The sequence below is a fragment of the Podarcis liolepis genome (assembly GCF_965112155.1).
Source record: "Podarcis liolepis genome assembly, chromosome: 2".
Taxonomy (NCBI): Eukaryota; Metazoa; Chordata; class Lepidosauria; order Squamata; family Lacertidae; genus Podarcis; species Podarcis liolepis.
In genome coordinates, this window is record NC_139555.1 from 75,609,921 (window position 1) to 75,625,976 (window position 16,056).

At 41.2% G+C, this 16,056-nt stretch overlaps 1 protein-coding gene across 2 annotated transcripts in view; it reads right to left on the reverse strand.

Annotated features, from left to right (window-relative positions):
- LOC310700047 (inter-alpha-trypsin inhibitor heavy chain H3-like) overlaps positions 1 to 16,056 on the reverse strand; it is a 32,256-nt gene that overhangs the window by 12,861 nt on the left and 3,339 nt on the right. For both annotated transcript variants that reach the window (XM_083488864.1, XM_083488863.1), the window contains 11 exons: positions 15,444 to 15,610; positions 13,988 to 14,092; positions 13,222 to 13,384; positions 12,880 to 12,990; positions 12,491 to 12,616; positions 12,291 to 12,407; positions 9,534 to 9,702; positions 6,503 to 6,628; positions 3,761 to 3,942; positions 988 to 1,173; positions 249 to 388 (listed from right to left, as the gene is read on the reverse strand). In XM_083488864.1, coding sequence (XP_083344990.1) covers positions 249 to 388; positions 988 to 1,173; positions 3,761 to 3,942; positions 6,503 to 6,628; positions 9,534 to 9,702; positions 12,291 to 12,407; positions 12,491 to 12,616; positions 12,880 to 12,990; positions 13,222 to 13,384; positions 13,988 to 14,092; positions 15,444 to 15,445 — 1,427 coding nt within the window. In that variant the 5' untranslated portion in view covers positions 15,446 to 15,610. The remainder of the gene's footprint in view (positions 1 to 248; positions 389 to 987; positions 1,174 to 3,760; positions 3,943 to 6,502; positions 6,629 to 9,533; positions 9,703 to 12,290; positions 12,408 to 12,490; positions 12,617 to 12,879; positions 12,991 to 13,221; positions 13,385 to 13,987; positions 14,093 to 15,443; positions 15,611 to 16,056) is intronic.

The window sequence follows — 16,056 nt, forward strand, 5'->3', positions numbered from 1 at the left end:
CTGCTTAAGATTGATCCATTAGAAGGGTGCTTTTATCGCACTTAAGACAAATGCCCTTCTTGAAAAATTGCCCCTTCTAAAAAAATGGGGGCAATTCCAGAACAATCCTATGTATGTACAGTCCTACTATGTTCAATTGTCCACACTCTAGGAATTTTGCATTGGATTTCAGCCTTGTTCAATTAGATGTGGGTTATTTCTCCAAATTTTTGATCTTATTCATGACATCAGAAAGCACCGCCCAATACCGTTTTTCCAGAAGCTGTTGAATGGTGAGATAAGCCCAAAGTCTCTCAATAAAATCCCCAAATATGTATTTCTGTTCTTCAGTAGCTTTAGCTGTTTCTTCAACATCTGCTTGTTCAGCGTAAGTCACGTCTTGTTCTGCCTGTTAGGCATTTTAAAGAAATGCTTCATTTTATTCATTAGCTTGCTTGCAACATCTGTATACTACCTTTTTCCAAAGCAACCAAGGTAAATTACAGTTTAAAATAATAGCTTGCAAATAAAAGGCAAAAGACAAAAGGCAGCAAGAAGGGAAGCGAAAAATAAGCAAGGTTGGGTTCCAAATATTTCATACCTCTCCATAATATCTATGGGAAATGGCTGTTCATGAAGGCAGCTATGGGAGTTGGTTAGCCAAGTGGCCTTTGGCTCTCGTTTTGGTAAGTTTTCAGACAGAAAGCTGAAGAATATGGATCTAAACGGCAGTGACTCACAGAGTGAAAATTCTGGACAAGTTCACTTCCATGTTGGTCAGGAATGGGTTAGGGGCAGGCATAATGGGAATCATAGGCAGCTATATGATCAGAAGCAATCATCTTTCTCACACACACAAGGAAGCATGAACTCACACACAGCAAGAAGCTCCTAACTTTATCTCCAGAGCTATAGTCCTACCTTTTTAAATGGCAAGCGCTGGCAGGAAAGAAAGTTTAACCACACACACACACACACAATAATTGCCAGACCTAACAAGGCACTTACCCCATGAGCTTTAACCTCTGCAGTAATACTGTTTAGGTCATTGTCTATAATACGTCCAGCCACAACAATTTCAGAACCAGCATAATAGTGCTTAAAATTATTTTGAGTCAAGTCAGAGATGGCATTTTCAGGGTACTTAAACTCTACTTCTGTAAGTAAGGGATTGGCCACCTCATTATAAAAGTCCTAGAAAATAAAAATAAATAAACCAACACTTAAACACAGCCTAGTTTCAGTGCATATTTTTGTAAAGAGAAAAAGAATGCATATATACATATACAAACATGTAGATAATAAAATTATCTCCTGGTGATCTTGGTCCATCAAATGTTTTGTGTCTGCTTCAGAATAGTATCTGCTTTGTTTATTGTACCCCACTTTGAGATTACTTATTGATGAAGGAAATGTTTAAAATGCACTTATATAAAAATAAACAAATTAACTGTAGGCTTAATCTGACTCATAGACTTGTGAGGGTTTTGCTATAAGGCCAAAATGCTGCTTTAATTTCCTTGGAGGAAAAGCAAAATGATAAAGAAATCCAAACACAGAACAAGGCAAGCTCTCCAGTACAAGATTGCTACTGATCAATCTCTGCACATTAGAAGTAGGAGAATTTCACCTCTGCATGCTGAACAAAGGCCATAAAACCATAAAATGTGGAGTCAGCTGGAATCTCAATGGTCATCTAGCTCAATCCACTATAGAAGGTCTGGGTAGCCTTTGGCCCTCCAGATGTTGCTGGCCTACAATTCCCATCAGCCTCAACCAGCATAGCCAAAGACCAGGGATGAAGGAAACTGTAGTTCAGCAACATCTGGAGGGCCAAAGGTTCTTCATACAGGCACTAGAGCATCCCTCTTAGGCAACCACCCTCTCTCTGCTTAAAAATCTCTACTGAATCGAAGGAAATACACAACATTATATTCTTGGTATTCCAAAGCACGTGTTGTTCCTAACATTCTAGCTGAATTTTGCTTTTGTCCTTATGAACAGGAAGAGTTGAGGAGAGGTGGCCTTGCCAGGGCAGATTAGGGACAGTTATTCTCCTGTTTGGCCCCTTTCTATAGGGCTGAGCAAACCAGAGCAGGGTTGTTGTTGTTTTAGCAATACTGTTATGAATTTGCCGGGGGGCGGGGGGCGGTGCAGACTCCTCATAATTTCTGGATTTAGTAAAAGCTTGAATTAATCAAGGTTTGATTAAATTTTGCCAAACACAGAACCCCCCCTGGTAATGAGTAATGAGCCAAGCCAGCTGGGAATAACAACAACAACAACAACAACAACAACAACAACAACAACAACAACATCTTATTTATACCCCACCCATCTGGCTGGGTTTCCCCAACCACTCTGGGCTGCTTCCAACAGAATATTAAACAGAATAAAACTTCAAACATTAAAAACTTCCCTAAACAGGGCTGCCTTCAGATGTATTCTAAAAGTCAGATAGTTGTTTATTTCCTTGACATCTGGTGGGAGGGCGCTCCACAGGGTGGGCGCCATCACCAAGAAGGCCCTCTGCCTGGTTCCCTGCAACCTCACTTCTTGCAGTGAGGGAACTGCCAGAAGGCCCTCAGAGCTGGACCTCAGTGTCCGGGCTGAATGGTGGGAATAGAGATGCTCCTTCAGGTAAACTGGGCCGAGGCCATTTAGGGCTCTAAAGGTCAGCACCAACACTTTGAATTGTGCCCGGAAACGTACTGGGAGCCAATGTAGATCTTTCAGGACCAGTGTTATGTGGTCTCACTCCCAATCATCAGTCTAGCTGGATGGGCCAGTAGCAGTCGACAAAGGCCAGGGATCACCCATCAAGGAAACCATCAGAGGGCAAGACTGCCAGGTAAAGAGAAGTGGCCCTTATTTGCTGGGGTGCTAGTGGGCAGAGGCAAAGACCAGGTTTAGGGTTTCAACTTTGAATGACGTAGGTTGTGGGGTGGTCCTGGGAGTCAGTTAGCTGTGAGAGGGAGAAGGAAGGGCAGAACTCCATGTGAGATGGGGATGGCAGGATGGAACTAAGGGACACAGTGGGTGGTTTTTTTTGCTGTCCTTTAAATCTAGGGGAAGCCAGACCCTCAAAGGATGCTCTGAATGCTCTGCCATCTTTCATTCTAAATGCAGGAATCCAGCCTCCAGCTCGACAACACAGGAAGCATACTTAAGTAGAGAGAATGATTTATTGATCAAGTACACAGATAATGCCGGCGGCATTAACCCAGCTGCCGCCCTCATGAATTACGATGACTCTTCTGCCGAGTCCCTCCCCTTCCTCCAGCTTAAATGTGATTTCTGCCCCTTACGTTTCTGCTTCCGCCTCCTATCACACACCTTCCCCCAGCGGCGACTCTGTGGGCTCATTGGATCCCCTCCAACTTCTTCCTGAGAAGACAGACTTGGCAACCTGCATTCCTGAGGGCGGGGAAGTTGGCCCTCAGCTAGGCACCTCTCTACTGTTAGTTAATCCTATTTCTCCCTGCCTACTTCCTCCACTGAAAGCTGGCTGGGCTGGCTCAGTCGTGACACAGGTTGTACACATGTCTAAATCAGTATCTGCTGTGCCTCATTGTCCCAAAAGGAAACACAGACCCTGGTTAAATATTCCTGCAACCCCTGGAATCTTGTACCATTTGTGGAGATTGGGGTGGTGTGTAACAATACCATGCTGAGGTACTAAAGTGGATGAGTCTTCATTCTGAAAATAACAGTAGCTTATCTGTTTTAACCTTTTTTTAAAAAAAAATATCAATTGTCACCTAATGTTATCATATTTTACCTGTAACTGTAGGGCTGCATCGGAATCTTCATAGATACGACGAGCCACTCCATTGTTCTCCGTGGCCAACTTTTCTAAAAAGCCATAGTCAAGGTCGTAACCAAACCCAAGATTATATATGGGGAATTTCCCTTGAGTTGCACTTTTGGTTCTGAGTAAAATTTCCTCGGTGCTACTCACTCCTGTATGAAAACACAGACAATAATTAATGTTGAATAGGTTTCTCATGGTTACACACATTTATAGAAAAAAGCAACAAAAATCCTGTTATACTTGTTTCTGTGATACCAGTATTAATGTTTTTCTCTTCCCAAATAGGAAAAAAGTTTAGAACACATTCAGCAGGATCATTCATCTTGTAGATAGGAATTCAAGGTGGCCACTTATAGAAACCATGTGACTATGTTTAATAAACGTACTTCTTGCCAACTCACATGATCTATACACTGAATTACTATTTTTATAATACATCACAGAACTTGTATAGATAACAACGAGCAACTAAATGTGCCCATACACCAGGGATACCCTGAAGCAGTGGTTCCCAATTAGGGGTCTGAAGACCCCTGGGGGTCCACGGCCCCATCCCTTGCCTAATTTTTTGTCATTTTTGCATGGTAATATCACAGATATATGGACTGTTTCAGCGCTGTGAGGTTTTTCGATATATTGGCCAAGATCAGTTTTGAAATCACACCGCAATAACGATTTTGACCCAGCAATACGCAGCAATATATCGCTCCTCACATAAGGGAGAGCAGGGCAACCAATTTCAAGGTACTGCTGATATCGCACGATGACTTCAGCCAATAACACTGCTGATCTGAGCTGCCTTCCCCTCATGCTGATGCAGAACAGGGCAGTCAATTGCCCTCACTTCAAGGCATTACCTTGCCTGGGCACTGAGGCAGAGCAGCTTTTCCCAGTCAGCAAGAAAGCAGCACCAGCCACAGTGGACGTGGATCTTCACTAGTTGCTCTGCTGATGCACCCCCCCATCCCCATCCCCTCCCACTCAAACCATGCAGAGGAGGTGACTCCACTTCCTCCCCCCCCCACCCAATCTCTGTGACTGCTCTTTCCCTCATCCCCACGCCTGATCTCCAATGTAAGACATTGTGATATATCAGAATATTGCAATGTTTAGCTGCTGATATATCACAATGCTGAAAACCAGACATCGCTCAGCCCTAGTCTGTTTTTTTAGTATACTTAAAATCTTTTGCTTATTATGGGCTACCCCACATTTAGTTTAAAAAATTGGTTTCCAGAGGTAACTAGTGCAGAGTTGTCAAAATGTTCAAAAGTAGGGGGTCCATGGCTTTGCCTTTTTTATATAAATGCTTTTTATTAACTTATTATTACAGCAGATACACACACAACACTTAAAAAACAAACTACAAAAGAAAACACAAAATAAATGATAAACTGGATCAAAATAAATGATCCATAAATCCGCAAGTTTGTGCACACGGACTTATGTTATCCAAGCTTTAGTTCTTATTCTATTCTAATACTTCCTTCCTCCTTAACACGGGTCTGATTTTAAACTTGATAAACTGTTTCTTTCTCATTTCATCTTTTCTACCCTTCTCCATATGTTGTATTCGTGAACCATACTTCGTTTTGCAAAAATTATTTGAAGCAAGGCCAGGTTTTAATTTGAGGGCACTGGGGTTTTTTATCCGTCATTTTTGCCAATTCAAGGTAATCAAATAATCTCTCTTGCCACTCTTTTTTTGTCGGTACTGTTTCACTTCTCCAGTTTTTTGCGTGTCAGTCACTTCTTCCTGCCCGCCTCAGAGATGTCTCCAACAGATTCCAATTTTCTGTACTTCAATATCCTTGATTCGCAAATTAGGAATTAAGTCCTTACGTTCTTCTTTTTGCAATATTTTAGAGCACATTGTCTTTTTAAACCATGTTTGAGGGTGACCTCCTTCCTCCCCCTCGTAACATTAGACTCCTTTTTTGCTATCAAATTGCCTGCCGATCATTGTACGTACCTTTTCTTTGTTTGCCAGCCAGCAGTCTTATTATTTTAGTCTCGGATTATGGAGAGATCTGTCGCTGAATCACTCAGGCTTTCGAGGCATCTCATAGAAAGGGAAGCCACTGTATTTAGTGCTGGCGTTCTCCCTCTCTCCCTGCCACTTTACTAAGTGCAGGAGCTGTTGGGAAACCCCTTTTTGTGCAGCTTGGCTGGGTCAGAGCTCAGAACCCTTTTCTGAGCCTTTTTATGGGTATTGCGTTGCCTTTGCTCCCCTTTTACCCTTTTCTATGACTGAGTCGTCCCAACAAGCTCGCTGGATGAACTCATGACCTGAACGTGATTGCGACCGATCCGGAAATCCCATGGCTTGGCTTTTGAAAAATAGGGGGTCCTCAGTAATTAGCTAATTGGGAACCACTGCCCTAGAGAAAATCCCTTCAATGAAGAAAGGCTTACTTTTGGACACACACTAATAATATTGACATAGTTTCAACAAAGTATCAGACAGAAAATAACCATTAAAAATCATTTTGAAATACACACGTTTTCACAATGCAGTATTGAATGTATCAAAGAGCAGGCCTTTGAATGTTGTGAATCTTGACCTTTCTACTGAAAATTCCTTACTCCTCTGATCTGCAGCAATTGAAATTTGAAATAACACCTCTGCTATAAATTTCTGTGAAGATTTATCATTTTCCATAGCAATCTTATCACATGTCAAAGTTATTTGCTTGTCAGGAAACATACCTACATTGGGTTGGCCATCGGATAATATCATAATTAAAGAAGCACTTCTTTCGGGCAAAGTTCCAGCTTCCTGAGCTTCCTTCAGCATTTCAATTCCGGTTATTAATCCACCAAAAAGATTTGTCGCTGGAACATAGAGGAGCAAATTGTAAAAACAGAGTGTGACTAAAAAGCTCTTTTGATCACTAACTGTGGATTTTCTTCTGTAGGATGAAAGAGAAGCCACAGTAATATGCCAGAGCCAAATAGACTTTTAGAATGAATATTACATTAGCTGAAGGATCGCATTTCCTGTACCTGTCTACCTCTTCAGATAATCTGAATAGTGTAACATCTGAAATACACTTCTTTGGGAATATGGAGAGGACTTTTTCTGTGGCAGGCTGTGAAGCTCCACCCCAATGAGGCACAGCTCACTTCTTCTTGCCTTCCAGACATTATGCAAAACCTTACGTTTGGGTTGCAGGCAACTGTTTTATTAAATGGATTTCAAACTGCAGAATGGTTCTTTTTAATGTATTTTTTATTAAAGATTTCTTGTGCAACGTCTCTTTTTTCTTGTTACATTTTCTACAGGTCAGTTTCATTTGTTGAGACATTAGTATTACATTAGGAAGAAAAGGGGGGAAGAGGTGGAGAGGGCCATGGGAGTGTGGTGGGGTCGGGGGGCGATGTTTCTATTTTACTTAATGTATGTGTGGGGTTTTGTGTCAACGTCGCTTGTGCAGGTTCTCTTTGCTATTCGCTTGTGTTCCTTGTGCTTGTTTGCGTTTGGCTGTGGTGAACTTTGTTTTCATGTTTGAGTGGGGTGGGTGAGTGTTTTTGAATCAGGTTAGCCATATTGATTTGTATGCTGTTGTTGGGTTCTTGTCGTTGTCTTGTTGAGCTGTGTATGTGATAAAGGGGAGCCATAGCGGGGTGAAGGCATCTTCTATTTGTCCCTGTGTCAATTTCAGTTTATTGGTTAATTTTTCTAGTGAGGCTGTTTCCCATACTATTTGATACCGCTGGTCCATGCTTACTCCTGACAGGTCTCTCCAGTGTCTGGTTATGATGTTTCTGGCTGCTGAGAGTAGGTAGTAGTAATAATAATAATAATAATAATAATAATAATAATAATAATAATAATAATTTATTTATACCCCGCCCATCTGGCTGGGTTTCCCCAGCCACTCTGGGCGGCTTCCAACAAGACACTAAAATAGAATGACCTATTAAACATTAAAAGCTTCCCTAAACAGGGCTGCCTTCAGATGTCTTCTAAAAGCTTGGTAGTTATTTTTCTCTTTCACATCTAGTCGGAGGGCGTTCCGCAGGGCGGCTACTACTACCGAGAAGGCCCTCTGCCTGGCTCCCTGTAACTTGGCTTCTTGCATCGAGGGAACCACCAGAAGGCCCTAGGTGCTGGACCTCAGTGTCCGGGCAGAACGATGGAGGTGGAGACACTCCTTCAGGTATACTGGACAAAGGCTGGTTAGGGCTTTAAAGGTCAGCACCAACACTTTGAATTGTGCTCGGAAACGTACTGGGAGTTCTTTGTGGGGTAAGTGGGCATTGTTGTCTTGGAAGATGCTTATGGGGCCAGTATTTTATTTAGCCATTTGTTCCTTGCCTTTCTACAATGAAAATCAAACTCAGTACTCCAATAACTGCCTGAAATGTGGCATGTGTGTCACGTGCCAAGACCCCGTTACCCAGTCGCTCCCTATGTAATGAAATAACCAGACGCTATAGAGTTTTGGGGTTCAAATAGGCCACAACTTTATTGGTTACCGTTGTGAAAGGTTTGGCATAGGCACTCGGTGAAGCCATTTATTTATGGCTCTAGCCCCTGTCTGGGGGTTGGGCAGAAGCAACATGGATACCATTAACCAAGGAGGGGCAGGGAGAAGCTACAACCTTCCCTCCAATCAAGACTAAGGCTTACTCAGTGCCCAACCTCAGAAAGTTGTGGTGATTGTTATGAGGTAGGTGAAAATCAAGTGGCCAGTGCCAATTTGCCAAGTGGAAAAATTCCTGCCTGACCCCCAAATATGGAGGCCAACAATGTTCATAGCAAGGTCTCAGCATAAAAGAAGCAGCATTTGAAAAAAAAAGGGTGGGAGACCCAATGGAGAAACAGAGGAGGGTTGGGCAGCCTCAATTTATTTTCCCCAGGGAAGGACCCAATGTCCATTGGCTGGTTGGGCCCACCCTGTGGGGAATCCCCAGACCTAGGCCTGCCTGCTGTTGGCAAATCTGCAGGCAGGCCTACAGTCCTCCCCAGCTGGCTGCCAAATCTCTGATGTGGGGCTAAGGCCAGGTCACAAAGCTGCCTGACTGTTTAAGGTAAGCAGACATCTCACAGGGATGGGTAGCAGAATACCTGAAAACGTTATGTAAATTGCAAGGAAAATGCATACATTACAGGCAGGGGAAGAGCAGCAGGGCCATTCACTGAAACAAATGGGAATAAAAACTTAAGAAAAGCCTACCCATCACTATTGTGTCAGTGACCTGCTTTTCAGCAGAGGGTGTGTTTTTTTAAGCAGTTCAGAGCCTCCATAACCCTTCTCTGTGCTGGCATAGATTAGGCAACTATAGGCAACTATAGACTTTTTGTTGTGGCAACCTATCTCTGGAATATTGTCAGCATGGAGGTTGATCTTACACCAAATATTACAACCTTTTAAACCATGTAATGATATTTTCATTTACTTAGGCTTTTTAAAAATGTTATATTTTTTATTATAATACAGCTAATAGAACTGCTGATAGAAATATTAGAATCATAGAATCATAGAGTTGGAAGAGACCACAAGGGCCATCGAGTCCAACCCCCTGCCAAGCAGGAAACACCATCAGAGCACTCCTGACATATGGTTGTCAAGCCTCTGCTTAAAGAGGCTTTAAGAATAATTATTTTAGTGTTTTATTTCTGAATATTGTTTTATTTTTTTATTAACTACAAGCTGCTCTGAAGTTCTTCAAAGGGAAGGGCGGAATATTACATTTGTTAAATAAATAAAACCCCATTCCTCCTGCAACTTACCTCCACGAGTACCAATACTCTGAACATAGCGTCTTGCTTTAGCCAGGTTTTCAGGAGTAGCTTGTATTAAGGTATCGTTCCATTTCTCTACATCACTCCCAAACAACACAATATTGAAGTAGTCTTCTTCCTTTATGTCTTCTAATATTTTTAACAATGCCTCCTTTGTCTAAAGTACAAATAATGAAGGGCAAACAATTAAAGCCAGAGCACTGATGAAGAAACAGAACCTAAAGGGGCTCAGAGTCAAAAGCCCTTGTAGGAATGTAACTGGGACATACAGATGGATGACGAGCAGAAGAAAGGTCTGTGGGCCAAGTCTCCATTCAGCTCAAACTTGAGAGCTCTCTCAAAAGTTAGTACATGACAGGTACCCTACTCTGTGACTGCTCTGTTTTCTCTAGCCTGATACATCTTCACTGTGTTGGAGGGACTGTCATGTAGTTGGTACATATAAGCACATATGAAGGGACTGTTCAAAGGTGGCTGGATTTTGGAGTAAGCTGATTGCTGAGATCTCTTTGGTATCTAAACAAACTATTACTCCCTCTTCCCACCTGGCACTTTTGAACCTGTATACAGATATAGAATGGGACTCCCTCAACTGGAGGACTCAGGCTTGCCTCCCACCTCTGAATCAGAAGCGAAGTCTCTCATGTTTCCCCAGCCCCCAAAGGCTGCATAACAAGCTAAGATCGGTTAGCTCTTTTGGAGAGGTGGCATTTATGGAACTCCAGGTCTAGAAAACATATAAGGCTTCATTTGGAGCTCAGTGCTTGCAGAGACAACAGCTTGCAAGGCATGACCCTGGGAGCTCTCAAGGGTTCTGTGGGAACTCTGGATACCCTGGACTCTTATATAGAGTCCTTGATGGGAAACTGCTGGGCATCTTCTGTGAGCATTGAGCTCTTGTAGTATAGGAGGATATCATCAATCAACTGTTTCATGGGCAAGGGAGAGTTGCAGTGGGGAACTCCCTTCTTTCCATTTCTACTGGACAATCAGTGATTTTTTAAAAATAAAAAAAAGCTTATCACATCTTTAACAATAAGAACAACAAATATTTTTCCACAATAAGAGTTATAAAACACCAAGATTGGAATTTCCATAAGAGTAGCATGCTCAATAACTGATTTGGTGTTACACCAGTATAACATACAAAAAAGAAGAAGAAGAATGCAACAAACTAATCAAACTACAACTAATATATAGTGAATCATGATTCACATAAAATGAAAAAAATCAACCCAAAATATAGTGCAAAATCTTAAAATAAATAATACTTTGAGATTAATGGAAGTAATAGAAATGATTAAACCTTAATTCAAAATAGTAATACGGCTAGAGCACCGGTAGTATAAGTGATGTTATGATAAAGAGGTTTTATAAAAGAAATTTTTCCCTTTCCCCCAGTTCACTAAAGGAAGGGGAGGTTATACAATATGAAAAGCTGCTGCCATAAAATTACCAATTGTGGCTGTGCTCATAAAATCTATAAAGTCAACTCAAGTTGCAGTAAAATTGTCTTTTTAAATTTGTCCCCGTGGAAGTCTCAATCTATTTGTCAATTTTTTCTAATAGTGCAGTCTGCCATACCTTTCTATACCAATTTATAACATTTACTCCTTCTAGGTTCTTCCAGTGTCTTACTATAATAGTACTCGCTGCTTGCATAAGCAATCATATCAGGTCATTATTAATGTGGACAAAGTGTTAAAGTAATTTTGCCAATTTCCACAAAGATGAAGAACCAAAATTGCTGTATTAAGGGGTAGTCTCCCTCCTAAAATGATAATAGGTACCAGTTAACTGACACCCTCTCCAACTTATTAGTGAGGGGTGTTAGGATTCATTCACTGTGTTGCAGTCATGGGATTGTTTATATCACATGACGGTGTAGGTTTTCATTCCACATTGTGGGAAGTGACAGAGACAGGATGTTTTTATTACTGTGTTTCCATGATGTAGGATTTTTGTCCTCTGTTCTTTCTCTTTGCTGTCTGATGCTGAAGAGGAAGGAGCTGAGTTACGATGCTCTGAGTGTATATATGTAAATAAACGTAGATTAGCCAAATTGCTACGCTACTGAGTCTGAACACTGACTGCCTATACTCTGCTGATCCTGAAGTGTGCGGATGCCTCTTGGTATTAGTCGCTGTGATGTTCGGGCTGGAGAAAGCTTTTGAATCTCCCGGAAGACCAACCAGGAAGGAGAGAACATGCCAGTCGAGCATGTGCCTCTGCCGGACTCCTACTCATGTGTAGGACCTCCTGACAATTAGGGTGCATCATCAGCAGTCTTCTGGGCGTTAAATCAAATCTATGTAATTTTTAAAGAATATCTCCCAATTCCTTGCCAAAGTTGAATGGAAAGGAGGTTTTGTCCAAAGACTGTTCATCTTTCATAATGTTGTCCCACTGCTATTTCACAGTGTCTATAGGGGACAGTTAAAAGGGGACAGTAATAGTTTACAAATTAGTAATAGAATACCTTGTCTACGGTTTCTCCAGAAAACAATGGTTTCTCAAATAAGGTGAGTTGTCTACTAGCAATTTCCCTAATTGCCCTAATCACAAAACCTTAAATAATTGTGCAGCCAGCCTCTACATGACTTAAGTATATACTCAGCAAAAGCACCCACTAAACTCTGCAGGCATTCTGTCTAAACTGCTTGGAATAAATGATTATGAGACATCCTCTCTCCATTAACTTAAGTGTTGGTTACATTTCAAGTTGATTTTAGAGTACTTGGTTACCTGATCTAGTTTTCGTCCGAACATTGAGCCACTGATATCTATAACGAAAACAACATTCTTGGGCAAATGTGAAACATTTTGTGGTGCAAAGAAATGTACAAAGTACCCATTGACCATCTGCAAAACAAAAACAAAAACAAGTGTTGGATGACATTACAATCACATCCACTGGCACATCAGTTCACATCAGTTCTGTTTACCTGTAAATTGCCTGGGGTTTCTCTGTTCACATCGTATTTTATGACAAAATCTCCACTCAACAGTGTTGTTTGACAATCTACACAAGTTCGCTGTTGGTCCATAGTAGGCTTGAAAGAAACATGACCCTGAAAGCACAAGCATCCATCCATGTGAAATTTTAACAAACAGTTATGAAAGGTTTTTTGTTCTTCACCTAGCGTTACTGTTGAAAACATGAACAATATCATTGCAAGAGAGTAAGTACCTTGAAGATTAAATACCCTGAAATAAACATCTAGCCCACAAATAAACATCTAGCCCAGACCTCCCAATTAATTATTGCTGTCTCAAGTTTAGTGAACATTTTTAGTGCTGTGGAACTGTCCTTATGTATCATTGTAAAACATACCTTTTTCCCTGAGAAAGACTTATGTATGACTGGTAACAAGTCATTGGTGATGAAAGATCCTTCTGCGTCCAGAAAGCTGATGCCCTGGGGCTCAAATATGTTTGCCTCAATCTGAAATGTTAATTTGAATAATGCTGTAATTGACAAAGTCACAGATATTACAGTTCGGATGGAGTTAAGCATCTTAACTCCAAACACCCTTGCAGCAAAGAGAAGTAACTCAGAACCAATCACCTATCTTCTTTAACAAGATGCATCCAGTTCTTTGAGCTTTCGTCACTCATTTAATACAATTTTGGCAAACCTTTACAACAGTTCCATTTGATATAATAGGTACATTACCTCAAATTTATTGACAAGCTGCTTCGGGTTTACTTTTAGAAACAATTCATATTTTCCAAAGGTTCTCTTCAATAGCTCCTCATATTGCAGCTCAAAAGTGACTTTGCTGGCTGCTGCAATGTTGACTGAAACACTGAATTTTTCAGTTTTTCTTCCAGAAGCCCTTCACAGGTTAAAAAGAAGTTTGTTACAAGATTAACAGCATTAATGTTACAAAAGTAACAATCCCATTGAAACCCTTAGATCTGTAAACTTTTTTTTAAAAATCCAAAATCTCCAGGGCCTGATGAGCTTCACTGAAGGAGCTTGTGGGGCTCTGTCTATAATCTTCTTGGATAATTCTTGGAGCACAGGTGAGGTCCCTGCAGACTGGAGATGGACAAATGTTGTACCTATCTTCAGAAAGTTGCGGGGGGAGGGGGAAGGGAGAAGACCCAGGTAACTATCAATCAGTCAGTTTGACATTAATATCGGGAAAGGTCCTGATAATTAAACAGTCAGTCTGTGATCACTTAGAAAAGGATGCAGCGATCGCTAAAGCCCAGCATGGGTTTCTCAAAAACAACTTGTGCCAGACAAATCCAATTCCTTTTTTTGAGTCGAGTTACAAGCTTGGTGGATTAGGAGAATGCTGTGGACATAGACCTCAAGGAGGTTCACAAAATAAGAATGAAAAATATAAACACAAAAACCACCCTCAGGGTCCTTCCCCACTCTATAATACTATGATTCTATGAGTGTAAATATGGAAGGGTCTCACTCTCACTTTACAAGACCTGCAGTCTGTCCTCTTGAAACTGCCTTTTGATACTGTTGCTGGGCAGCCTCTTTTTCCTTTATTGTTCCAGGGTAGGTGACACCATCAATAGTCCTAGAGAAGAAACAGCAGGTAAATATCTGACCTTCCATGCAGATATCTGAAAATAATTTCATTGGCCTTCTTCATGACCTATCAAGTAAATCACATTGCCTCCCTCCACATTACAGTTTACAGGACTTCGTCTTTTTCTGGGTACATTGTACATTTGTTTAAACGATGAATGTTTTCAACTGTATTAAGCCAGGGGCGTCCAGTGTGGTGACTTTTCAATGTTGTTGGATGCCAGCTGTCATCATCCCTGACCTTTGGCCATGTTGTTGAAGTCTGATTGGAAGCTGAGACCAACAACAATGCTATTAATACACCCAACACCCCTGGGTTAGGTGTATTAAATACCATGTAGTAGAATATCAATTGTTTTGCAGTCAAAGAGGAAGGGTCTGAGCTCAGAGTACTTGCTTTCCATGCTTAAACCCCAGGCTCAGTCCCTGCACTGAGACAGAGTTCTGTCTGAAACCCTAGAAAGCTCCTACCAGTTAGTAGACAACAGTGGGCTAGATGGAAAGAAGCTTCCTGGGTTCCTCTGAGAAGGAAGGGACAGCTATTACCCCAAAGAAGACTTTTGATAAACTCATGTGCCAATGCAGCTGAGCAGTAGCAGCTGGTGTGATGGGACAAACCCACAGATCCACTCTCCTAACACTGGCACTGGCACAGCTCTCCTGAACAGTGCAAGGCAGCACAGTGGCAGAGTTTTGCAGCTGAAACAATTAAATGCATTGTTCTGTTATTGTGCATAAGTGTCTTTGTTCACAGGAAGCTTGAGGTAGAGCAGCCTTCCCTTCAGAGGTTTTTTTGACTACAACTTCCATCATATTGGATCATTGTCCGTGCTGGCTGTAGCTCATGAGAATTGCAGCCCAAAACCTCTGGAAGGCACCAGGTTGGTAAATGTTAGGCTAAGTATTGTATGAGGAAACTGTAGTTTTTACAAAATATGCAGTCCTGAGGAAAACTCACTCCACAAAGAGGGCTCGTTGTTAAAACAGTGTTGGGTCAAGTATTGGACAAGTTGAAAGAAAAGTGCAGAGGAGGAAAATTTAACCCACCAGCTGAGCAACTGCAGACATTCACTCAACACATTTACTGCAACAATTTTCATGTCACATGTGAAATCCAAGTTGCAACGTGCCTTGGCCAGTCATTGTGAGGGGGGAAACATCACAGATATATTTTCAGGGCAACTGAGCCTATTTGTAAACTAACCATCACCCTTTAACTAAAGAAATCAGATGGAAAGCAAAGGAAATAATGAAACACCGAGTATTTTAAGTCTCCGAAGACTGAGTTGTATTGTGCTCAATTCCTCAAGACAGTTGTTTAGAAAGTAAGTTGTACTCACATGGTGAAGTTGGTGATGAAAGCCGTCTTTGGAAGCTCCACATCAAATAAGGCTTCCTTGGACACATTGGCACGATTGACAGCTCGACTAGTGATGACATTGTGGGAAAATCGGGAGGTAACAAAGCACTCAATTTTCAGGCTGTAAATATCTATTCCATCAGTGATCTGGAGAGACAGAGAAACTAAAAATCACCACCATTTGTTTGATGCAATAGTGAAACAATAACCAATCGGAATTTGAATGAGCAAGATATGTATAAATCTAATATTTATTTCAGTACACCGTTTTAATCCCTCAACGTGGAACAGAAATGAAACAGTAGATAGAATTACCACTCATTTTCTTGATATTTTTGATACAAAAGATGGAATAACATTATCCTCACTACTATATTGGCAAAGTGCTACTGTTATATTTTATTTATTTATTTATTAAATTTTTATACCACCCTATACCCCTAGATCTCAGGGGGTCTTTAAACCTCCTTTGTTGACCACTAGCATTACGCTTTCCATTTTTATGTTCAGAATAGAGTAGTTGCTTTGGAAGATGATAATCAGGCAACCAAACAACATGACCAGTCCAACAAAGTTGATGCTGAAGAATCCTT